The sequence below is a fragment of the Anneissia japonica genome, unplaced genomic scaffold, assembly GCF_011630105.1.
Source record: "Anneissia japonica isolate Jap-2015-1 unplaced genomic scaffold, ASM1163010v1 scaffold287743_len2803612_cov181, whole genome shotgun sequence".
Taxonomy (NCBI): domain Eukaryota; kingdom Metazoa; phylum Echinodermata; class Crinoidea; order Comatulida; family Comatulidae; genus Anneissia; species Anneissia japonica.
This window is the reverse complement of record NW_022733259.1, coordinates 2,456,123-2,481,167: the sequence shown is the minus strand read 5'-3', so window position 1 is coordinate 2,481,167 and position 25,045 is coordinate 2,456,123. Positions and strand designations below refer to the sequence as shown.

At 33.6% G+C, this 25,045-nt stretch overlaps 3 protein-coding genes across 4 annotated transcripts; 2 read left to right on the top strand and 1 right to left on the bottom strand.

Annotated features, from left to right (window-relative positions):
- Positions 1 to 863: 863 nt before the first annotated feature.
- LOC117116017 (cation channel sperm-associated protein 1-like) lies at positions 864 to 11,760 on the bottom strand. The gene is made up of 5 exons (XM_033259947.1): positions 11,660 to 11,760; positions 2,586 to 2,999; positions 1,824 to 1,937; positions 1,524 to 1,662; positions 864 to 1,122 (listed from the first exon to the last, which is right to left on the bottom strand). Exons 2-5 carry the CDS (start codon positions 2,974 to 2,976, stop codon positions 864 to 866), a joined length of 903 nt encoding a protein of 300 aa, XP_033115838.1. The 5' UTR covers positions 2,977 to 2,999; positions 11,660 to 11,760.
- Positions 6,293 to 10,527, top strand: LOC117116101. The gene has a single exon (XM_033260053.1). The coding sequence runs from the start codon at positions 6,353 to 6,355 to the stop codon at positions 8,435 to 8,437; it is 2,085 nt and encodes a 694-aa protein (XP_033115944.1). The 5' UTR covers positions 6,293 to 6,352; the 3' UTR covers positions 8,438 to 10,527.
- Positions 11,761 to 11,899: 139 nt separating the features above from the next.
- Positions 11,900 to 23,906, top strand: LOC117116119 (alpha-soluble NSF attachment protein-like). Of its 2 annotated transcripts, none has more exons than XM_033260085.1 (7): positions 11,900 to 12,132; positions 13,857 to 13,936; positions 16,363 to 16,479; positions 17,944 to 18,124; positions 18,554 to 18,812; positions 19,790 to 19,840; positions 20,692 to 23,906. In XM_033260085.1, the coding sequence occupies exons 1-7, from the start codon at positions 12,038 to 12,040 to the stop codon at positions 20,785 to 20,787; spliced, it is 879 nt and encodes a 292-aa protein (XP_033115976.1). In that variant the 5' UTR covers positions 11,900 to 12,037; the 3' UTR covers positions 20,788 to 23,906. The 2 variants fall into 2 exon arrangements, with proteins under 2 accessions (XP_033115976.1, XP_033115975.1); XM_033260084.1 differs by lacking the exon at positions 16,363 to 16,479 and adding an exon at positions 16,175 to 16,291 and having other exon boundaries at positions 11,901 to 12,132.
- Positions 23,907 to 25,045: the final 1,139 nt, after the last annotated feature.

Here is a 25,045-nt window from a genome sequence, read left to right as displayed (position 1 = left end):
GATTATATTCTTTATTAAAAAATCACAGATTGTTTAATTTGCAGGCAGACAACAAATACAATAAACAAAATCTGTCTATATACTGAATTTTGCATACTTTCTCCAACCCCAGAAATATTTGAAATATTTCTCTATCAACCTAGTGTTTAATAATTTTATTAGTAAAATGAGATGCAGTTTAATAAGGTTTTTTTTTTTTTTAAATTAATAAATGACTTATATAGAGTAAAAAACAAAACTTTTCATTTCTGTAGAAAATCACCTATTTAGCATGATCTTGACATCTTTTTATGTTGAGTTCTTCGCTTTGTAAATAAATAATTCACTTTAAAAATTAATGATTCAAAGTAAAGAATGGTAGACAGTGGAAAATACTATCAGTTACAACAATAACATTAAAAAGATATAATAAAAATTTATGTTATTTACAATTTTTTTAAATGATATTTTTTGCTGTAGAACTTATTCCCAGCTGCCTGGGCAACAGCTGACACTGCTTGCATCATTATTCATGATGGTCACATGGTCTGTTTTGATCCAGTCAGCAAAGAACTACAGAGTGCCAAGTTGCGAGATGGAAGTGTATTTCAAAGCACACATATTTCGGTGAGGGAACAATAATTTTTAACTCCTGTGTTAAAATTTTTTTCAGTAATTAATTTTATGCTCCTTAGCTTATACAGTTCAGGCACATAAAACATTTTGTCACTTAAACCAAAGAGTACAGAACTGCAAGAAGTCCAACTCTCGTGGTTTCGTTGGAACGTAATCCTATTTCAAAAAGTACTGCCACGTAGGGCGTGTCCTTAAAAGATGTTCGTATCAAACGTGTTCTGTGCGCATGTTCGAGTTTCAAACTCTATTCAAAATCTAATAAGGTGCCTCATTTCTTGTGGTAGTCCTTTTTTTAATGTTCCATCGCGTACATTCAAAATCAGGGCAGTCGGACCTCTTGCAGTTTTATACTCTTTTGGCGATATGAATTGCTCAAAATGCTCGGGTTCTATCAAAGATACTAATAAAAGGATACACAGAAAGAGGAAAATTAAAGAGACGATCGCTCCCATAGATTGCATAGACTGGAGACATGTATTCATAATAACCTGCAAGCTGTTGAGAAACCTGTTTGGAGATTTAAAAAAAAAATAAATAAAATAAAATATGCATCTGCTAGTGCTTTTATCGTTTCATTTCTAACTAGATGGGCGAAACTGCACCAAGAAATTGTCGTATTCTAAACTACGTATTATTGTCTAGAATATTATTGAACAGAGCACTGTCCATTATTTTCTTTTATGCTCGAGGGTAAATATCGAATAACCTTGACCTTGTTCTTGGACCCTTTAATTTTTAATTCTTCTCTGGCGGAGGTTTATTTTCAAATTATTTAATTGGGAATGCAGACGTAACTGCATACCGACTTTAAACAATTATGGTATGTATACCGGCCTCGATTAATGACCATTGATTGTATTTGTTGTAGTCTTCACAGGAGTGCGAACAAAATCGTTTGTGTTTCTCACCTTACGGTACGAAGCACTCGTAAAGCTCTTAGCGCCCTCATTGCCCGCAGAATACCTAGAAACTGTAGTATATTCACTTCACTACCCAAAATAACGGGAACTAAGAGATCTGCAATGTTACACATTACGATCACAAAATCTAAAAAAAAAAGAAAAATATTATCATAGATATGGGAAATTTTGAGCTGACCAAATGGATATTGATTGACAATCTGCGGTACGATAGCCATCACAACATTAGAAAAAAAAGTTAGGGCTTGCATGTCACCAACCAACCAACATAAACCAAATATCACATACCGACTATGTTCCACGCCTCCCTGAAATAGTCCAAACGCCATACGTATAACTTGGCGACACATTCCAGGAAGTAGATTACAAGGAATATATAATCTATGAACGTCGTGTACCAACCTAAAAAAAATCAGAATGACAATGTATAAATAATATTACCGATATAAATGCTGATAGATTAGTCATATCATCATCATCGTCATCATCATAGATAGGCAACGACAATTATTATTATTATTATCAAATTGTTTTATCAAAACAGTTGTGTCATTCCCAAGAGAACACCAACGTTTTCAAGACTCGACCGGCCAATTTCTATATTTAAACATTTAAAAAAACAAACCCCAAAACAAACCATAAACGCAATTTTTTCTCCCAATGCCAGTTTTTTTTACTAAAGCTCTGTACACACCATCAAATTTGTATGTGAAAATTTTGTGTGATGTGCCCATAAATGGGCATGATGATGTCATATTACACGTCCCCACGGGCATATCACAATTATTTGGTTGTCACATAAGATTATACTGTGTGGACATAGCTTAGACATATTATTTTTGGTTGTTCCAATTTCATTGGGCTCCGCCACCAAGTTTTAATTTCTCTTTTTTAAGCGTCTATCAAGATTATCAAATTTTCTTGGACAAAAAAACTGTTGTATGCCAAATATAGTAATGATGTGCCTAATGTCATAATGTGATGTCATCATGACCATATTAGGCACGTCAAATAAAATTTGATAGTCTGGACACGCTTTATGTAACTTACCAATACGAACGGCTATTATTTCATAAGTCAGAGCACAGAGGATGACCGTATTCAGTAGGATTACGAACATGATGAAGCCATTAAAAAGCATTGATTCAGTAAAATCATACATCAGCTTATGGAATGGCGACGCGTTTTCAAGGCGTTTTTTCTTCTTCAGCTCTTTTTTCAATATCTCCTGTTCTTCCTTATCGTTAATTTTGACAGATTCGTATACATTAGCGCTTGGAATAATCGATGTTCTACGGTGACTCATTTGTCTGGCCAGTTGGCTAGGAGGCTCTATATGCGGAGTTTTGATGTGATGCTTGTAAAGTGACAAGTTGGAGTGCATCCTTGAATTTTGCATAGAAACCGATTGATTCACGGCATTCAACTTCATGGTTTCCATTGTTTGGCAATTAAGTTTGTTTACTGTGAAAAAAAAAATCGAAGACCAATCATTGCTTAAATAAATATTTACAATTATTTTTAATTGAAAATTATTATAAAATTGTTATTATTATCATTATCATTTTATTATATTTTTATTTTATTTCTTATAGCGGATCATTTTGTTTTTGTTTTTTGTTTCAATGAAAGTATGAGATGTGCTCTTAAGTTCATGTCTTTGATTTAATAGACCTTTCCGGAGTGTCAGTCAAACTTAACAACTGACCAATCACAACAACGGTAGGAATACGCGCGTGTCTCACAAACACACGTGTTGTCTTACAAACGCACGTGTTCGCGTATGTTTTAACACTGTCGTCTTGTGGGACCTTAGCAACAATGTCCAAGGGGCGGGGCTTAGCCGAAAAGTCCATTATCAGTGGTGAGAAGAAGAGCTTAGATTGGTACCAGATAAAATAATTTTGTTATCAACATTAATACATTCTGCTAATTTTCATCTTTGTAAGCGCATAAGACAGTGCAAATTATTTCTGTGACAGTCTTTTGAAGTGTGTAAAGCTCCATTTTATCCCATACATAGTCAAAATATTGGGGGGATGATACAATGGACCATCCCCCTTGTCAAATATTGGGGGATATATCCCCACCCTCCCCCCGCCCCGGGATCTACGCCTATGCTTACCCTACACCATGGTTGAAATGTTATGAATATAGCACCTCTAGATGACCGGAAACGGCACTCTCAGACTTTGTATTTTGCGCTCTACAAATTGAAAACCAAACCATAAATTTAATTACAATTTTTCGGCATTATTTTTTATTTCCATTTACTAACATTTTCAGGGGAATCCTCCACTCTAACTAACTACTTCGCAAGTCCTGTTTGCGATCTTTCCTCGCTTCGCTGAGCTCCATGGTTCCATCATCCAGGTCCGCCCAGCTTTTGGAATAATCAATAGAGGAGGGGTCTAGTCTTAATTATGGGGGGGGGGGGTCCTCTAGGCTAGGGCCTAACTGAGCTTGATACTTTGGTTAATTTCCGAACGTTTTACACAAGGCACAAGTTCACCAAATTAAAACACAATTCAAGGCTGTGGGCCTTTGTATGTCGACGAATGTTGAATCGCGGTTGCGTGGCCTGTTTACGGGTGTATAAAACGAAGACCGAAGACCCAAAAACGAAGATCCCTATTTGTTCTCTTTCATTTTGATGATAATACGCCAGGCTGTCACAAGATCAAAATTACGAAATTTTTTGGGCGTCTCTTTGTGAATTTTTCAAGGGTCTTCGTTTTATAGACACTGTTGGGGTATCTATAAAACGAAGACCCTTAAGTATTTCTTGATATTCCTCATTTTATTTCGATAAAATACTGAAATAGGTACTTGGCAACTGTTTTATGATGATTTTGAATTACTTTCAATAAGATAATTGAGAAATAATTGGAGGTCTCGTTTGTCGGGTCTTCGGACTTCTTTTTGTAGACACCCATAAAGCCCTTGAAAATTTCGCAAACACGCGACGCCCAAAAAATCGTAATTTTGATTTTGTAACAGCCTGGTGTATTATCATCAAAATAAAAGAGAAAAAATATGGGTCTTAGGTCTTTCTTTTGTCTTCGTTTTATAGACACCCGCCTGTTTACCCGGGCCTATAGAAAATGTATGTTACCTCCAAACTTTTATGGCGTTGCCGAACAAGACTCGCTTAAATCATAGTCTATGAATTTTGTTTGTGGCCCGTCTAGAGATAATTTATACCTGAGACAACTATACGTATAATATAGTTTTGTTCAGTTTATACATTCTAGTGCAATGTTCTATCGTCAACAATGTGGTACCAAGAGTTATTTTGCGTTCATGTTTATACTTAATAGGTCTACTGTATTAGTAGCAATATCATCGTCTAATTCCCCCTCGTTGCTTCTACAAAATTTTTGTTGAACATTTTGTTTGCATAATTTTCTTTCTGGATTAACTTTTCTTCCAATTTTACTTTATTTAAGTTATAGGCCTAGGCGCACATTTATTTGTTTTTATACAGGCTAATTAATTTCTTCCAAATTAAACGTTGAAAAGATTTGTATGCAATTTCTCAGCTGCAGCAACCACAGACCTAAGTAAATAATTGATATGGTGTGAGCTGTTTTTATTTCTGTATCCAGTTTGCAAATATGAGGTTTTGGGACGAGAAGATAATAATCAGAATAAGGAAGAGAATTTCCATGAATACATTCGAAAAAAGGGGAAAAAACCCAAAACATTAAAATATAAATATTCATATATAGCAGGATATGTCTAGCATTATTGCATGGCCAAGAGCCTATATGATAGCACTAAGACAAAGTGGCACGAGGTCTTCACATGGCAAGCATAATCAAGAAAAAAAACTTAATCCTATATTACAATATAAGTACAGGGAACGGTTAAATTAGGCCGACTTCAGGCTCAAAATGTTCTTATTTTGTTCTTATTTTACACACGTTTTAAATATTTAATTACGAAATTATTACGGTATTGTAAATACTATACTGTGTTATATCAGTTTTATTTATATAAAACTAAATATAAATAAATGAGAATTTTGAAAAAAAAAAGAATTAAGTCTAGAGAATATACATTCCGGTACATTTTTAATGCGTCGTAATTAATGAATATATAATAGGCCTAATAATAATAATAATAATAATAATAATAATAATAATAATAATAATAATAATAATAATAATAATAATAATAATAATAATAATAACTTTGAATTTGGTAACGAAGAATTCGTCGAGAAAATGATAATCTCTTATGAGAAATAGTCTGTAGGCCTATTTCTAACTTTTTTTTTATTCCTTTGCGTAAAACTAAAATGTATGCCAATATTTTCCATGGTTAGAGTAATGCATATTATGCATTTTTTCTATTAAAAAAAATCTTCTTTTTAGTGAAATTTTGTCGGGAATGGGGCTTCAATAGTAAGTCGAAATAGAAGACCTATCCGTGTCAAAGGCTGTCATATGAACCTAACTGTTTAATGACGGCTATATAAAATTCAATTGACTAATTATAATTTGACAGACTAAACAAATTTTAAATTTTTTTTATTCATACAGGACGTAGATATATCCTTTGCGAACATTTTAAGGAAAATTTATGCTGACAGTACACGACCCTCCGTTAAGCATTTATGATTTTTAAGTAACATGACCTCCGAAAATATGGTCGAAACGCTATGTTATTTCTATTGGTTACGCTTCGCTGCCCAGAACTGTTTGTCATCGATCGGAGATGTCTACCGCCGCAGCGTGAAAAAAGTGCCTAGGCCTGCCGTTGTTGTTTTTTGCAACGCGGTAAGAAGAGGTCACTGAAAACAACACTGAATTATGGATAAATTTGCTAAAACAGTTATTCATCTGAATACAAGTTTAAGATCAGCATATATAGCTTTATATAAAGTTGAACAGGAACGACTGACGTATTGTAAGTCGACAATATTAGGGTGTGGAGACGAATATGAGGTTGGAAGTGTGTTTGAAGGGATACCAAAAAGCGTCTGCGGTGATGTGGACTTCATGAAGATTTTGCCAACATTTCCGGTTGTGGTATGGCAATCGCAAACCAATGGGAGAACACAGAGGCCTGGGCGTGTAATAGCTGAGCTGAATCCAAGCGAACCAGCGTATCTAAGACTCATGGCAATTGATAGATCGTGTCTACATAAGGATTTTATAAATCACATTGATGACAATGGGTATTTAATGACCAACACTTTCATGGATAGTTTTATGAGCACGGATGATGATAATATTATGAACCCAAATTTGATTGTTTCTAGGAAGAGTGGTCCCTCATTAGAAGGTTCATTTTGTGAGAAGTATTATGATTTTATACAAAAGGTAGACACAGTCTTTTGCTTGAAGTGTGAATCATGGCCACCTAACTCTACTGACTATATTACTAGAAAAAGGCCGAGTAACTGGCCATCACCGGAGCTGATAAAAGATGTGTCTAATCTAGATTGTTTTGTAGTTCCCATTGGACAACTGAATAGTGCGTCAAAAAATACTGAATGGAGATTATCGTTTTCCTTAGCTGAGAAAGAGCTCATACATAATATGAATGAATGTTTCGCTAACTGCATGTATGCTCTGAAAGCAGTTAAACAAAAGCACATTGTAGGCATATGTGATTCTGACAAACCAACGCCATTCTGCTCGTATTTCATAAAGACCGCTTGCTTGTGGATGTGTGAAACTTTACATACAGATGACAACATCATGAATTTAATTAGAAGTGTACTTGATTGGCTTATTGAAAGTTACAATAGCCGAAAACTGCCTCATTATTTTATATCTGGGCAAAATTTGATTGGTCATCTATCGAAAGCACAATGTGAAAAAGTAAAAGAAAAATTGATGGAAGTTAAGACCGATATCTGGGTAATGGTGATTTCAAGTGTTGATTTTGTTAACTTTGCTAAATTTGATTCTACGCCTAATAAAAAACCAATAAACGAACAAACAAACATAACGCCTATGGATTATCTTTGCGATGAGCTCAAAATTCAGAGATATGACAACTTAGAAGATATGTCTAATCACCCATGGGCTAGAGTAGATCTTGAACAGTATGTTTCTGAGATATGTCCAGGTGGCAATATATATAGATGCGCAATATACAATCCGTGTTGGAAATGGACAGAAAATGTTTTATCACTCATATTTTTTAATATTAATTATTTCAGTATAAATGTAAAAACTCATCAATGCTCTAAAATTCTTGAATTTCCAGGAGAAATCGTTCTCCCTTTTGTAAAAAATATTGAAAAGATTGCGCCACAGGAATGTGGAGAAATGCTCAAGACGCAATTATATAGAATGTTAGGTAATATGTATGTGTATTTATTGATTTACTTACAAAAATATTGCCGCCAGTGTCAAAATCTGACTCCCTATCGGCAAAAGCCGTTGGATTACTATAAATTGGGTTATGAAATGGTTTACATTGATGGAAGGTCTGATGGAGGTATAGGTGGTCTAGCTCTTATAGTACAATACCATTATTTATTTGGTAATTATGAAGAATTGAAAACGCTACTTGCAGAGTGTAAACCTGAACTTATTAAACTTAAAGAAAATAATGATGATTTTATGAATAATCTTCATAGTATAAATATAAACCAAGACAAACATTCATACTTGGTACAGAGTGCCTGGGAAATTGATAAAGGACTACATCAACTTTTGAAAAGTAAGCCTACTTTTGGACTTGCAGTAATGGATCCTGTCGTATTTGTCTTTTATGTAATGGCCAAAGTATACATTAGAGAGGGAGAACTAGAGAATGCATCTGCGATTGTGAAAGAAATTGAGGTATGCTTGAAGAGAATTCGAAACAAAGAAGAGGTATCTGAGTTCACCAAGTCAATGATTAAATTGATAGAAAATGAAATACTAGAAAAAAAGTAAAAAAGAATGTTATACTGTTCGAATGATTTAACACCTTTAGAAAGACCCACCCTTGTTTATATCCTTTATGAATGTCATGTCAAGCAAATCAATTATTTGAAGTGAATATTGCATTTTTTATTTTACAATTTATTTATTTTTATACGATTCTAACAGGGTAACACAGCAATAATAATAATGATGATAATATGGCCTACCAATTGTTATTTACCACTAATAGTTATACAGTAGTAATAAAATACTTACTACTATTATTAATTATTGTTATTTACCATAAATGCTTGAATAAGCGCTGCTGTAGAATAAGCACCGCACCAAACCTGATTTTTTTCGCTAAGAGCTTCTCTTGAATAAGCACCACGGCGCTTAAGCAAGTGTATACAGTATATTACCTGTGTGTAATGAAACACTTTGAAAAACAGTATTTTAAATGCAATGTATACAGAGTTAAAATGAATGAAGTCAAGCATTTCCTTATAAACTCATTTTTACGATGAATAAAGTAGGACCCATGATAGACCTACGGGAATATGTGATATAGGGAGAGTAACATGGGAACTGGCATGGAAAGCACCATGCCGATAAGCAATTAGTAGAGTAGTAGAGTAGATTGACTTATAATATTTTTTATAAGCTCTCGATTAAGCGCTCCAATAAAGCTTCCAAAAACATTAACAATACTTTCTTTCCCTTTGGACCGCAAAATATAAGTACTGTACAAACACATTGTGCTGTGAGTATACTCAACCGAGTTTATGCACAGTAATGGATGATGATGGTGATTGTAATATGCGCACTAATATTGTTAATTACCACTGAATTGTTTCAATATACTTATACTGCTACTGTAGCTAGCATTTACTGTAGATACTCGTACACTAATGAAGGGAGAAGGTGCTACCAAAAATTTTAATTAATTTTTTTAATTGCAGATACAGTATTTAGATTAGATTTTCTCAATTTGAAGCACCTTACTGTATGTCCAAAAGTGATGAGCCTGTATTCTAACAATAATTGTATGTGGAATAGGCTAAATATTAAGAGATGATGCCTTTATGTCAAAGTAGAGTAAATTAAAACTTTTTTACTATTAGGGTTTTTTTCGAAATCCAGTTAGCCGAAACTTGGTTTGCCGAAACCTGGTTTGCCGAGTTTATACCCAGTCTGCCGAATCCAATTCACTGAAAAGGGTGACAGACGATCGGGCCCACCCCATTTCTAGACAATCGGTCCCAACTAGTGTGGACTATCAGGCACACGCCAAGCCAATAGGGTCCACCGAGTGTAGACTTTTGGGCCCATTTTCAAAAATGGAGGATAGACAATATCTTCAAGACAATCGGACCAGGGAGATGCAAAAAATTATTTTTTAAATCTCCCTGATCAGACCCATTTTCTCAAACACGATCAGTAAAATGTATGGAATACCAGCAGCACTATATCTATTGATTGTATTAGGTATAATGCAGGCCTAGCTTTCATATTGTGTTTCTTAACCTTTTATATGTAATTGTATATTGAATTTCTTACCTTTTATTGCAGTGTATAAATGAAGAATTTCTGATGTATTTATTTTAAATATATTAGACCAATAAAGATAAAGATATTGTACTATATTGAAAATTTGACAATATTTTTTGTTTTATCATAATCAAATCACTAATAAATTCCAATGTGTTCACATCATACTTGTATTTTCAGATAAAATTTAAAGTTGATGAATATTTTTCTGTGAATATTACATGACATTAACTTATGTATTCTTTTATTTTATTTATCAGGACACAAACGTATTTAAACATTGGATCTGTCAATATTAATATATCTGTCAATTTCTACTATAAACGATTTATTTCTTTTGTATATTATTAAGACCTGTATACTAATATTTAATATTATCTGCATACATGTTCCTTTTTTTCCTAATTTCAAAATATTATAGTGTGTCAATTGAAATTTATATAACCATTATTAAACAATTTAAGTAGTGATACCAGTTTACTCCGATGTTATGTACGCAATCTCGCCATGATGTTATGATAGATTTTAGTAAATCACATTTATGTTTGTGAAATAAAAATGCTAATTGATGTTTTGTGTGCGTCCTTTCTTCCTAGCTGTGTAGTTGCAATACTTCCACAAAAGTGAAATTCAAAAAGAGGAGAAAAGGAAAATCCTCTTAATTGATTTTAAAAGTACTGTTCATGCAAAGAAAGAGACTAAATTAGAGTGACTGTTTTAAGTTTATCTTATTTGTTTTTCATGGTTTGAATATGTCACAAGCTAATCAGTAGGTAATCAATTATTATTTTTTTTAATGTTATTTTGCATGAAATATATAAGCGGGAATGATTATGCTTACCAGGATAAATTAAAAAAACTTTTTATGATGAGTATTTCATTTAATGAAGAGTATGTCATAAAATAATGTTGCCAAAACGTTGCAAGAACTTTCAAACATTAAGTAGTTTGTGAAGTTGCGTCTTAAGTATCTTACATTTTTACGGTTCTACAACATAACGTTTTCAACACCCAACTGTAACGTTACCGTATTTTAACGTTCTTATTATAAACGTAATGTTGTTCTGGGTTTTTATTAGGCCTATTATTATTATTATTATTATTATTTATTATCATCATTATCATCATCATAATCATCATCATTATCACCATCATTATCATTATTAATTAGGCCTAATAATATTATTATTAATCATTTTTATTTTTATTATCATTATTATAATACAGTAATAATAATAATTATTATTAAAAAGCATTTATATAGTGCCTTTACAAAAAAAAATCAAAGCATTTTTACAAAGGTTGGCCTACCATAAATTATCATCATCATTATCATCATAATCATCATCATCACCACCATCATTATCATTATTAATTAGGCCTAATATTATTATTAGTCATTGTTATTTTTATTATTATTATTAAAAAGCATTTATATAGTGCCTTTACAAAAAAAAAATCAGCATTTTTACAAAGGTAGGCCTACCATAAAAAATCAATCAATAAAAATGGGAAATACAAATTACTACATAATAAAAATTTCCTACAAAGTTACGTTATAAAAATAGCAACAATATTAATAGTAAAACAAATATGGAAGTAAGTACTGTATGAGAAAGATTTTAAAAATTATAAATCAGCAGCCAAGTACAGAGTACTTAAATAATTATTGTAGGCCTATAGGTTTGCATGACTACTTACATTCTGTCTTCAGGAAAAGTAAACTATTTCTTGAAGTATGATGAATTAGGTAACTTTGTTTTTATAAAATTATACTATAGGCTAGGCCCATAGTATTTTCATACCTTGGTTGTGTGTGTGTGTGTACATTAGAAAGTTCTGTCGTTATAAATTCATAACGCGTTCGATAACGCGCTGTCGTTTGCGTCATCGATGGTTGGGATCATCCTATGATCGTAAAGAAGAATACGCATGCTCAAAATCAATCCTCATAATGAATAAAATGGCCGATTGTTGTAGAGAATGTAAATAATATATTGACGTGTAAAAAACTGCTTACATTTTAAATACGGATTGACTGACGTGGTTTTATCTAGAAAGTTGTTAAGATAGTTTAATATGGCAGATCAAGAGCAGAAAGGAAAAGAGCTTATGGCTGAGGCTGAGAAGAAAGTGAGGTCTTCGCAGACTTTCTTCGGCAGCCTGTTTGGAGGGTAGGTGTTACCTAACAAACTCAATAGTCTAGGGCCTAGGCCGAGTCTACTCTCTCTACCCTCAGGATAGGTCTAGCCTAGGTAGGCCTAGGGTCTTGCCTAAGCCTAGGCCTAGGCTAAAAAGGCCCAGTCCTGGCCCTAGTCTAGCACACTAATTAATTAAATGGAAAGAGCACATCGATATGAGTGATCTAAGAATATTTATTAGATGACAAAATGAGTAATAAGAAAGTATAATGCCTAGGCCTAGGCCTACTCCAACCAAGTATTGAAATGCACGCCATCGTGTTGGGATTCAATATTTGGACATTAATTATGTCATCATCAGGAATTCCTGATGATGACATAATTTATGTCGAAATATTGAATCCCAATACGATGGCGTGCATTTCAATACTTGGAGTATGTATTATACTTTCTTATCTGAGATTAATCAGTGGACCTTTTGGAAAATGAGTAATCCTTCCTAAACACAAGTTAATTTTTCCCACACTTTTTTTTTTTGTTTTTCTTCTGAGACTGTCCCATCTAATGATCTTGCCCTCGTCATCCTCACACTAATTTCAGTCCTCGATGTCAAGTCTAACCATGGAGGTATTATTGAGAAGGAGATCACTCAGCAACAGATCCATTTGACGCGACATACTACCAGTATGTTCCCCGCCTTTGGATCAAGCATAGGGGTATTATCATATTATTACTTTAAAGATGTTTTTTGTTGGTAAACAAGTTGGCAACGACATGCGTTTATACGCTTCAAAACAGCATATGTGCGATACCACACCGTTTGATTTTAACTTATTAAATATCTTTAAAACTTTTAGTATGTGATTATGTGTATATTTCAGGAACAGATTCCGAATTTAAATATTTCTGTTACATTATTCTGTTTTGTTCAATTTTATAATTTTTTATAAAGATTATTGGTTCGCCTAAAGCTAAGGCAGCGTATTAAATCTGAAAATTACTCTGGCATTAGATTGAATTTTCGAATAGTTAACACTTGTTAACCCTAAAATGACTTAGTTTATTATAATGCTCAATCATTTCTTAATATCTGTTAAAATTAGAATTATCGAGTTTTATCCAATTTATGGACATTTAAGTTGAAATATACCATATTTTTAAAAGATGCAAAATTTTTTATTAAATTTGAAACTCTTTTTTTGTAGTAAATATTAATATGTTTGGTAGTTCTTGAAAGATAAATGTATTATTAGCTTCAAGGTGGAAACAATTGCACAGCCATAGTGATTGACTTTAAGTAGTGCGCATTGAGAAAAAAGAAGGTACTCTCCATTTCACCATTTTCAATTTTTTGGTAAACTAAGCCTTCTGAGCATTTGGTGGCAGGGAACACATTAGACTTCAAAGGCATAGGCAAACGTTCTTCACGTGCTGCGGCAGCTGTGTCCTTGGCTCATTCGCACAGCGCTGCTCGCTATACATACAACAATACAACACATACTATAGATCTGTGTGGACGTACAGAATGGAGCTTTTCCAGTACATAAAGGTCTCTCTAATTAAAGATTTCTCCAATAATAGACTACTTCTACTGTAATTAAAAACTGCCTTTCTGCAGCCAAAATAAATGCCTATCTAGTATCTTTTTGATAATAATATTCTGTTCTAATTAAAGACCAACCATGCTAAAGACCATGAAAACCCCTGTCCCAAAAGTGGTCTTTAATTGATCTGTATAATATTTTTTTATTTATTAGGTCAACAACAAAACTGGAAGAAGCAAGTGAAATCTACCAAAGGGCAGCAAATTCCTTCAAGATGGCAAAAGCATGGTCAGGTACAGATAATTTAAAATCTTATTATTAGATAAAAACAATTGAAAATATAATGAATTATTAAAAATTTTTTTTTTCAGTGTATCCCACTTCATTCCATTTCACTGTGTTCTATTTCTATAGTCAAAGGTAGACTATTGTAATCGTTTTATTATTTTTAGTATATTATAACACTACATGACACTTTCAATTTTACATGCCATTCTGTGCTTTCCTTTTTCAGTGGAGTTAAATTTAAATATATTGATCATTAATATGCTTGCCTTCCAATCCCTAGGTTGCAGGATTTTTTTTTTTCACAACCAAATCAATTCCACTCCCTAAGCCTCATAATTGAGATTTAGTTTAGTGTAAAGCATCGTGTGTGTATGTTTGTCTTGTGGAAGGGATTGTTACCTACAAGTGTAGGAGAGTGATATCTGCTATTGGCAGTGGTGTTTGTGTGTGTGCCTAAATTAATATAAAAAACAAGCACTTGAATGGAGAATGGATCTTTCCATGTCTACTTATTTTATGTTTCCATTTATTTTATTTACCTGTATCTGTATTTATAACTTACTATCTTATTTAAATTATTAATAAAATTATCCATTGTAATTTATTATGATTATTTATGTAAAATGTTTTCCCAACAGGCGATTTGAAATTTAATGTTAATACTGATGTGTTTTATTAGTTATTATTATTATAATTATGTAAAGTTGTTTATACTGTAGGCTCTCTCCAGGCTCTTTAAGCCTTCCCCCCTCCCCCAAGGTATTTTATGGCTCCTTCCATTTTTGTATTTATACTAAATTATTTTTGTATTGAATTTGAATGTATTAGGGGCATATACAAAGTAAAAAAGGGGCCTGGTCTTCTGAAGTTAACAAGACAGCGGCCAGTGGGAGTGGTTGAGAACCAGTTAAAATGTTGATTTACTGTAGTAGGATATAGCTCTAAACTCCACTGAGGTTATTCCGATGGCGTTGAGGTTGTTAGCACAAAGGTCATAAAGAATGGCTCTGCATAGTATAATAGACGGATTCCCTGGCTTTAGAGTTCTACCATAGAGTTATTAATGTATTAAGCAACTAGAGTACTTAGATGACAAAGCAATGCAGAGTTGGCTATGTGTACCATCCAAGATGGCCACTGTAGAAAAGCGGCACCTTCAGACTTAGTATATATTATAAACATATAAAAACCCTTTGACCAACTATTAAACATTGATCATTATTACTACTGTATCGTAGCCAAAAAGAGGCCAAGTGGTGTATCTGATTTATAAATAAAGTACTGAGGAATAAAAATAAAAATTGTGTACATTACACCGCAATGCTTGAGTTTCAACATAGCTATATTCAAAACTTCAATATGTTAAGTTAAGGGCGCCATTGAAACAATGGTTAGCGTATTATGATGGGCTAAATCTACGGCAGCCATCTTGTATGGTGGTTTAAACACACATACAGCTCTGCGTATTTCGAACATCCAGTACATTGGAGTTGGTGCTGTAGTATTCTTATTATGTCTCTGAGTTCTACTTACATGGCATTGTATTATTCAACACACATTGAATTGTACCACCTTTGTGTCATCATCAATCATCAAAATATTATATGAATTCACTGAAAACATAAAAAAAAAAAATCAGTATTATTCATTTTCATAGCATTTTGGGTTTTTAATGTCTTTCAATGTATCCTGTGTTTTGTATGTTTGGTATTCAAACTGACAAACTATCTACAGTACAGTATGTAAATTATGTATTTTTTGTTATTTTTTTTTCAATAACTAAGTCTTATTGTAGCTCTGAAATCTTGTATCTATACTTATGTCCTATCTAGAGAGAACCCAAACCATGTCAGCACAACTTAATCAGCCATTACTGTTGCATGATGATCATTAGGGTATTTCCCCTTCCAGGAAGTACTGACAATTGTGGCCGACCCCAAATTAAATTTAAATTTATTCCTGTCTTTCCATGTATCCTGTATTTGTATGTTGTGTATTCAAACTATTACAAGCAACCGATTCTTTTTGATGCCTATGTAAATTTAATATTTAATATGTAATTTGTGAATAAATGTTACTATATACATTTATCCAAACGGTAACAAAAAACGCCGTTGTTAGCTGACTTCAACTGTTTTAAAGTACATCAAATGAACAGTGCCCTCTGTTGTCAGGTCTCTAGTCCTGATGTAAATCATTACAGCTATATAAAATGACTTTTATTAATTTGTTTATGATTTAAGCTGCCGGAAATGCATTTTATGAAACTGCAAAAATTCACCTCCGGTTACAGAACAAGCACGACGCAGCAACTGCTTGTGTAGATGCGGGAAACTGCTTCAAAAAAACCGACAGTGAAGGTATGTGAGGTTTTTTTTTTTACTCTAACAGAAATTTAATTATATATTTTCTTCTGTTTATTAATGTTCAGCTGCTGGGAAAGCATTTAAAAAATCAGCCTCACTTGAGAAGAAGATGAAAAACAAACCCAGAGCAGGCTACAGGCTAGCAGAAGCCGGAAGTTGCTACAAGAAGGTTGACGGTGAAGGTACCCAGAAACAAATTCCTGAGGTGGATTTGCAGAATGCTTACGCCTTGTCTGAATGCCTACCTTTTCCAATTAACCACCTAGATCTGGCCTACTGTAGACTAACATTGCTTGTTCTCCTATTTTTAATCTCTGTATTAACACTAAATTTGTGGTTGATACAGGATAACAAAAACTATTTGATTCTGAATGTAATTTAAAGACCAAAGAAGGGTCTTATCTGCAATCCACACTCCTTTCAGAGAGGGAAATTGTTCTGCACCTTGCCTCAACTAAAATGCTAAATATTGCACCTATTTTAGTGTCTGTCCCACACTGTCTCATTTATATGATAACCATGTAGTATGTCATCTTGTAGTTTCAACTGTGCATGTTTGTAGAATGTAGAACCCAATGATATCACTAAAAAGTCAACTATACATGCGAGAACGTCGCATGAATTCTGTGGTGCAATTTGACCAAATCTGTGTTTTTTGCAGAGGACGTATGCCGGTCACGAATGAGTAAATCCCTCCTATCAACATGAAAACCAAAAGCTCCCTTTTCTGGTGATCAGATGATATGCAAATCAAAAAATGATAGTAGCACTATATCATAGCAAAATATTAAAAGCTTAACTTAAATTATCACATGTGGGACCAATATTTGCAGCTTTTTCTTTTCAGTAAATTGTTGGTATGGTGATTGCATGTAATGTGTGTGTTGTGTTAATGTGAGTCTGTTCGGCAGTGATATGGATTATGAGTCCGGGACATTCACATTTTCACAGAACCAGTAGCACTGCATACTGAGTCAAGGGACAAAATATGCTATATTCTTTTGAAATTAATCATTCTTTTATGAAGGCCTGCCTAAGAAAATAAGGGAGTATTTATTTTTTTTAAATTAATAAATTAACAAAACTCCAAAGAAAATGGTGCAAGCCATTATGATTCTATATATTTCATTATATATTTTTTCTATAGAGGGGTTGAATTAGAGAAAGTCTCACTTGGCTGGGGGCCAGGGGGCCGCCTAGGGCCCCGGTGGGGGTCCAGGGGGCTTCGCCCCCTGGAAGCCACAGATATTTGATGAATTATGGCGAATTTTTATTACTTATTTGGTAGGCATCGAGTTGCTATAATATGACTTCATGTAGGCTATGCTTTCTAATGTTGACACCAGCTTCCAAAACCAAAACATTTTGAATAAAGCAAGAAACAAAGAGTATGCAATGTAACCATCTAATTTATCGTTTAAATTAGCATACTGTATATGCAAATTAGTCATTTTATGGTTGTAATATATTCACATGTAGATGCTACTGTAGAGAGAACATTTATGAATATTTATAGAAACTTGGTTTCTTCTCTGCCTTCTTCATTTTTTGTAAGTTTCTGCGGAGGAAATAACTATAAAATATAATTAATTTAATCACAAACCCGAAGAGTTGATATAAATTCTTTTAAATACAATTGTTTACAGAGGCCGTGAGATGTTTGCAGCAAGCCATAGAAATATTCACAGACATGGGTCGGTTTACAATCGCAGCAAAACATCTGATAACAGTGGCAGAAATTTACGAAGGAAACTCAATTGATTTAGAAAAGGCTATCGAATACTATGAGAGGGCCGCAGACTACTATAAAGGAGAGGATTCTACTAGGTAGGCCCATGTCTAGAAATTTCCTAAATTAAGATGGTTAAATTGCATTCCTTACCTTTCAAAGACTGGGTGGTCCTGAATATCTCATGGGGGTGGGGGGGGGGACTCTTTTTCCAAGACTCATATTTAGGCATTATTGTAGTCATCAGTTTAAAAGAATTGTAATAACTTAACTAAATCAATTAGAATTTGGTATGAATTAAAATTATACCAGTAGTGGATCCAGGAATTTGAAATAAATTGAGCCCAGAAAGTTTCAGATGGATGGTCAAGACCATACAAAATTTTATGCCTATGGCACTTCTACAGTAGGTGGCCGGAAATGACACTCTAACATTAAAAATCTGAATTTAATTTTCTTTTACTGGAATCACCCTGTGTATACATTGCTTAAAAAAAGGTTGAAATTTTTTCCCATTCTCCCTACAGCTCGGCTAATAAATGTCTACTAAAGGTTGCGCAGTACAGTGCTCAGTTAGAAAACTATGGAAAGTCGGTCGAGATCTACGAAGAAGTCGCAGAAGTGGCTGTGAAGACGCCATTATTGAAGTACAGCGCTAAGGATTACTTCTTCAAGGCTGCCCTCTGTCAGATGTGTATAGATACCCTGAACGCAAAGCTTGCTGTACAAAAGTATGAGGAGATGTTCGCAGCATTTGCAGATAGTCGTGAATACAAACTACTTAACGTGAGTACCTTACTACAAATTATTGATGTAGACTTCTCAAATTTTACTGCTACAACTACTACAAATATTACTACCTTTTAGGAGTTTAGCCAGAAAAACAAAATAGGCTGTCCAAAATGGAAGCCAGTGGCACTAAGCCGATGGGTGGGCCACGCCCATCTTTGGGAATCCCCACCGAATATTGGTACGAAAACAACGTATACATTCAATCAATAAATGTTGTTTTTATCAAACTTAAGTATGCCACCAAGCAGAAATATTACCTAGTTGCACGCATTTAAACAAAACTCTCCAATATGTCTTTATGTTATTACCCACTTCCTACCGCTCCCGTGTGTTTTGCAGCTTTAGTTTAATGTAATGTAACATTCGATAGATTTTAAGAATATAGAGAATCTGTTAAAGGTAGACCAGGGCCAATTAGGCTAGGCCAAACTGATTAGGCCAAGCCGCCCAAGCCGTCATGGTAAAAGTGGCCGTCCTAAATAATTGTAGGCTGTCTAAAAGACAGCCGGACGGCTTGCTGGCTAAGCCTATGCTACTGCTAAACTACTCTACTACTATTGCTGCTACTACTACTAATGCCACTGCCTCCGCCACTACTACTAGGGAGCTTTCCATTGCACAAGACTGTAGAACGTAATGGCGTCACTAAAAGTCATCTGTGAATGCGAGAACATTAAGTTCTCCTCGCGTGGATTCTAGGACGCAATTGGGCCAAATCTACGTATGAAGAGAACGGATGTTCACGCAAGAGTGATTCCGTTCTGGTGTCGCGTCGTCGAACAAATCAAAAGCTCTTTATTTCCATTAGAGTACATTATTTATAGTTATTAGTATTATATTTGTTAGCATTATACATTTTAATTCTAGAATACATAACATTCATATTGTTTACTAATACAATTTACTGATTTATATCAAGATAATATTTCAAAAGTTAATTTTTTTAAATCTCAAATTTCATTTTGATTCAGAAATTGTTAGCAGCCCTAGAGGAGGAAGATGTTGATGGATATACTGACGCTGTAAGTAATATGAAATCAATCAAATCAATTGAACCAATCAGAATTAATTTACCTGAAGCATCATCAGATTGCATGCTAAAACCCTCATTAATTCATCACATACATTCTGTACTGCTCAGTGAGATCTGAGTTGCTTTACTTATATTGAATTCTGAATTAATATTTTAAACATAGAATTTATATTGCAATATTGCAGGGATCGCATATCTTCTGGATGCTCTGAGAATCTGAAAGAAATTTGCTCAGTTTACTCCAGAAAGGGTTGAATATTCTCAGTAAAACCAATGAATTGCAATTGTTGCCTTCTTTTCAGATTGTTCTGTCATTTCAATTATAACAGTAATTAACATTGCGATTATTTTCTTAAAACGTACTCTAATTACAGCCTTAATGCCTTTGAAGCTAGTAAATGCTCACAATACAATTTTTTTTTACCAGAAAGATCATTGTTAACTTTATAACATAAACCTAGGATCAGTAGCACATTGGCATTCCGATTTCGAGTTTATCCGGAAATTGGGGGGAGGAGGAGGTGCTCTCATTTTGGAAGATTACTGGTAAGGGTGAATCAATCATAGACATGAATTGAAGAGAAGGGAAAACTGAGATACACAAAACCACTACCAACCTCCCTTACAAGCTTTGACACCTTAAACACTGTCCGCATTAACAAATTTTATGAGACAAAATAAAGGTGATATTTACACCCAAATATGGCTTCATCATGCCCATATATGGACACATCACACAAGATTGTCACTTAAGATTTGATAGTGTAGACAGACCTTTATGGGACAAAATAGAATAATGGTGCATCTAAACATTGTCACTTTTTGTTGTTTTTTTAACAGGTGAAGGAATATGATTCCATTTCCCGACTTGACCAATGGCTTACCACTATATTACTGCGGATCAAGAAATCCATTGGTGGCATGGATTTGACATAATTGTGTGCTAGGGTGCAGGTCAAAGGTCGTTTTAGCAATTGTTAAAGGAATGCTGGTAGATGCGCTGTGATTTCATATATAATTACTCTAACTGTACACAATATGAGAAATTGTGTAAAAAAAATATCTATATTATGCTGCTCTTAAATTCCAATACTGTATAAACAAAAAATACTGTAACTATGTTTTATTACTGTACATGTTACTCTACTGTGTTACACATTCGATTCAAATTTTATTTGGCATCAACAGACAGAGACTGCCATCCACAGATTCGCAAAAACTCTTCACAGTCAAAAGGCGCGATATCAAATGTGTAACCATTACGTTAGTACATTTACAGTTTGCACTAAAACAGTAGGCATGGTATCTTAAAGATTGGTCAGAATGTAAAGAGCTAAGGTTTGTGTTGTATTTTACACATTTTAGGTATTTAATGATAATGGAAGAATGAAGTATTGTATGTGGGAATATATTTCAAAAAGATATACAGGAATATGGTATTGAAGAAGAAAATGTTGTCTTTTTTCTTATTAAATTAATATTAGCTGTATATATATGACAATTAATAGATTGTCTTATCAGCTAACATTCCTAATAGCTCTTTTCTTGTAAGAATTTTGAAAAATATTATAATATAATGATAGATTTGATGTATAGCGTCAATGAAAAAACATATAATTATCTGGTCGGCAGTGTAGCGTAAACAGATACTATCCCATAATGCTTAGCGCTAAAAACATGACAAGACTGAAAATTTAGTTTTAGATTAAATATTTTTAATTATCAACTCAAACAATTATAACATTTGTTTAACAGTTTCTTAAAACTGTTGTTACTACAAAAAATGAAAATTTACGTAATTTAATTTTCAACTCTCATCCAACAGTTCTTTGTCAAGAGTGGATAGTGAAGCTTATAAATATAATATTCTTTTAATCAGAGTTACCACCGTTACACTATGAAATAAACAGAAGTAGTCAACACAATTAAGTCTCGGGTGAATATATGGATAAGATTTGATATAAATAATAAAATATTAAGTAATAGCTATCTTATTCATTTCTATAACCAGAATGTTGATTATTTGAATTATTGGTCAATTGACGGATTGATTGATTGACTGACAGATCACACTTAATAATATATTTGATTTTTTTTTTGTACGTGTGCATGTCTGTAACTCATCACCTTTCCACAAATTTTAACTGTTGTCATTGACACTGCTATGCAATATATAATATTTCCAAATTCTGATAGATTCATACACTTTCTCTGTTTTATTATATTGATAAGTAATTATTATTCCACCTTCATACCCTTCACACTTCCTCCCACCCCTCTCTCTTCCCCCATATTTATGCGCACACAGTTTCACATGTTTTGTTCATATATTAACAATAATTTAGCTCAAAGAATCAGTTTATATAATACAGTATATTAAATGTAATATTTATCACCGATGTGAAATGCATAGGTGTACTGTGGTCATCTCTATACATACATCTCTGCATTTTCAATGTGATTTACTGTTATTCTTTATTATAGTTAGATTTATTATAAACTTGTATATTCTGTGTATTATGATATAAGTCTACCAGTTAAACAATGCAAATGCATTAATTAAATGATGTAATAATTTAGTGAATAACTTTGGTCTTTGATTAGATTAAACATTATTATTATTTATTATTATAAATAGTAAATTACAATCTTATGACACAATTTTCCATTATGTTTCATTGTAAAGAAGACTACATTGATAGTCGTAAAAGCATAAGTTCCTTTGTTTTCTACTTTATCTAGAAATATAAAGTTTTAAATTTATAATTTACATATAGTGTTTCCGATTGTAAGTTCATACGTGCTGGTGATATAAGTATATATAATTTACGGTTAAAACGGATATATAGCACATAACTTAACTGACCTTGAATTTTTGAAGCGTCAACATGCGTATTCAGCTGAAAAAAAGCTGTTACTGATCAGGGATCACCCTCTCCCTACTGTTGATGACATTTGGTCGGATGAGGGTGTTATAGAAAGGTGACAATTCCAGTCGTTGGTCCCGATTAAGATTGGGAGATGGCTTCTGTATATGTAGTGCTTCTTTTACTTGATGGAGCAATTCCCTATCTTCCTGATTAAGAACTAAATATTGTTATGTTTTTTGGGGTTTTTTTGTTAATATTTTCATTATTATTTTTTTTAACAATTATAATTAAAAATATAATGCCACATGAACTTACAGTAATATTGAATTGCTAATTTGCATATTTCAATAAATTATTAGCAATATCAGGAAAAAAACAATTTTCCTGACCAAGTAAGAGACATTTAATAAATACTATTCTTATAGTTTTACATACGCTGGGTACTCACTGCAGCCGATGCGATTCTTTGGAGAATGCAGTGCCAAGACACATGCGCACAGGATCGTTTTTAATGATGGTCCATTCAGACTGCCACCGGCAATCAGCAGGCAGCATCGCATCGTCTAGTTTTCACGGAACAGCGTTGGATTCATCGTACGGCAGCCAAACTTGGCAGTATATGTTTAAGCATTTTAAAATGCTAATACAGTATTTGGCATTTTATGCCATGTTGATGGGTGCCTCAGATGTATTGGCCAAGTAGAAGAAATAATTGTTGAATAGTTTATTTCCACTTGTTATTTACTTCACATTTATTAATACTGTACGTTAACATCCACCGATAAAAAGTGAATTCAGTATTCTAGCGTATTTATTTGTTGGTTCCCCCATTTCGACTTGAAGCGAACTTATGAGATGAGTGGCAGAGTTTCCCTAGCCTCCTTTCTGACTGGTTGGTTTGTGATTGTATTTGTTGGAGGTGGAAAAACATTTTACTATATTTGAATTATGTGAGGATAAAATTAGGCAAACAGGCAAATAAATTTAGTGGTGCATGTACATTTTTCTAATTTCGTCAAGTAAAATGTCTATTTCTATATACTCGTACATTAAGTATAGTGTTGCAAAGTTTTATTGTAAATTATATTGCTGAAAGATAAATTCATTGAGCATAGGACAAGGATTTTACCAGGAAGTATGTATCATGTTATATACGAATATAAATTGTGTTGTTAAGGAATTTAATTACCTATTTCTGTTTCTTTACTGTTTTATACCTGCGGTTTGGAGTGTCCACATATTAATTGCCATACAGTTTCTACTATTAAGCAGTTGACTGACCAATCGAAAATGCATGTACAAATCAGATGTCCAGTCTGATGCATGGAGGAATTGACATGTATAAGTTAGGCAGTTTTGAAACAAATTGACCACTTTTCTTGCTGTTTGTATTTAAGTATTCCTAGTTATGCTGCTTTATGCACATACCATCCTACCAGGTACCCGTTTATACTCCTGGGTGGAGAGAGGCAATCGAAAGTACAAGGGACAGCAATGCGATGAGCATTGTCTCGCTATCAGAATTCCAACATCTTGCACGCTTTGCCACATGCAACTGCAAGCAGTTTGTATACAGCCATACAACAGCTTTTTTGCCAAAGAATGTGTGATAATCTGGACAGCTTAAAGCCATGGGAGGGGAAGTCTTCAGGTTTTAACACAGATGAAACAAGATTTAATAACAAAAGAAGACGACGACACATACAAGTTGATGTTCATTTTTGTTTTACAAGTACCCTTTGTAAAGAAAGACTATTCTTTCTCAAGGTTTCCAAATAAACCAAGACACTACAAAGATCACGTGTTTAAAATCAGATTTACACAATTATATATTTTCTATCGGGTTTATTAACACTAAGGCCAACTCGGACACCATCGTACAATGCAACCCGACGCGATTTATTATAGTGTATAACGACCGTCCTTGGCGCAGACCTATTACATCCGCGTTTAACTCGCACAGACCCGAAGTGACAACAAATCGTGTTGGCCTGCGTTATACTACACTAAGTTGGCCTTTTACAGCACTATCATATGGAACAAATCCTCTTCATTCAGATGTGATATTGACAGAGAAGAGGCCCCTTAGTAAAGTTTTTTGCAATCAAAACTCTATATTGCTTCACCTGATTTGTAATTGCATGGACGAGAACCACATGTTTCATGGTACAGTAATGGTAATCTAGACTGTGCACTAGAAACACAACCAATAAAACTATACTAACTCAGTATTATACTTAAACAAATAATTATACTCATAAAATGATAACTCTACAGTATTTTAAAGCAGTGGAAGTGACTGGGTGGGGGGCTGTCTCTTATAC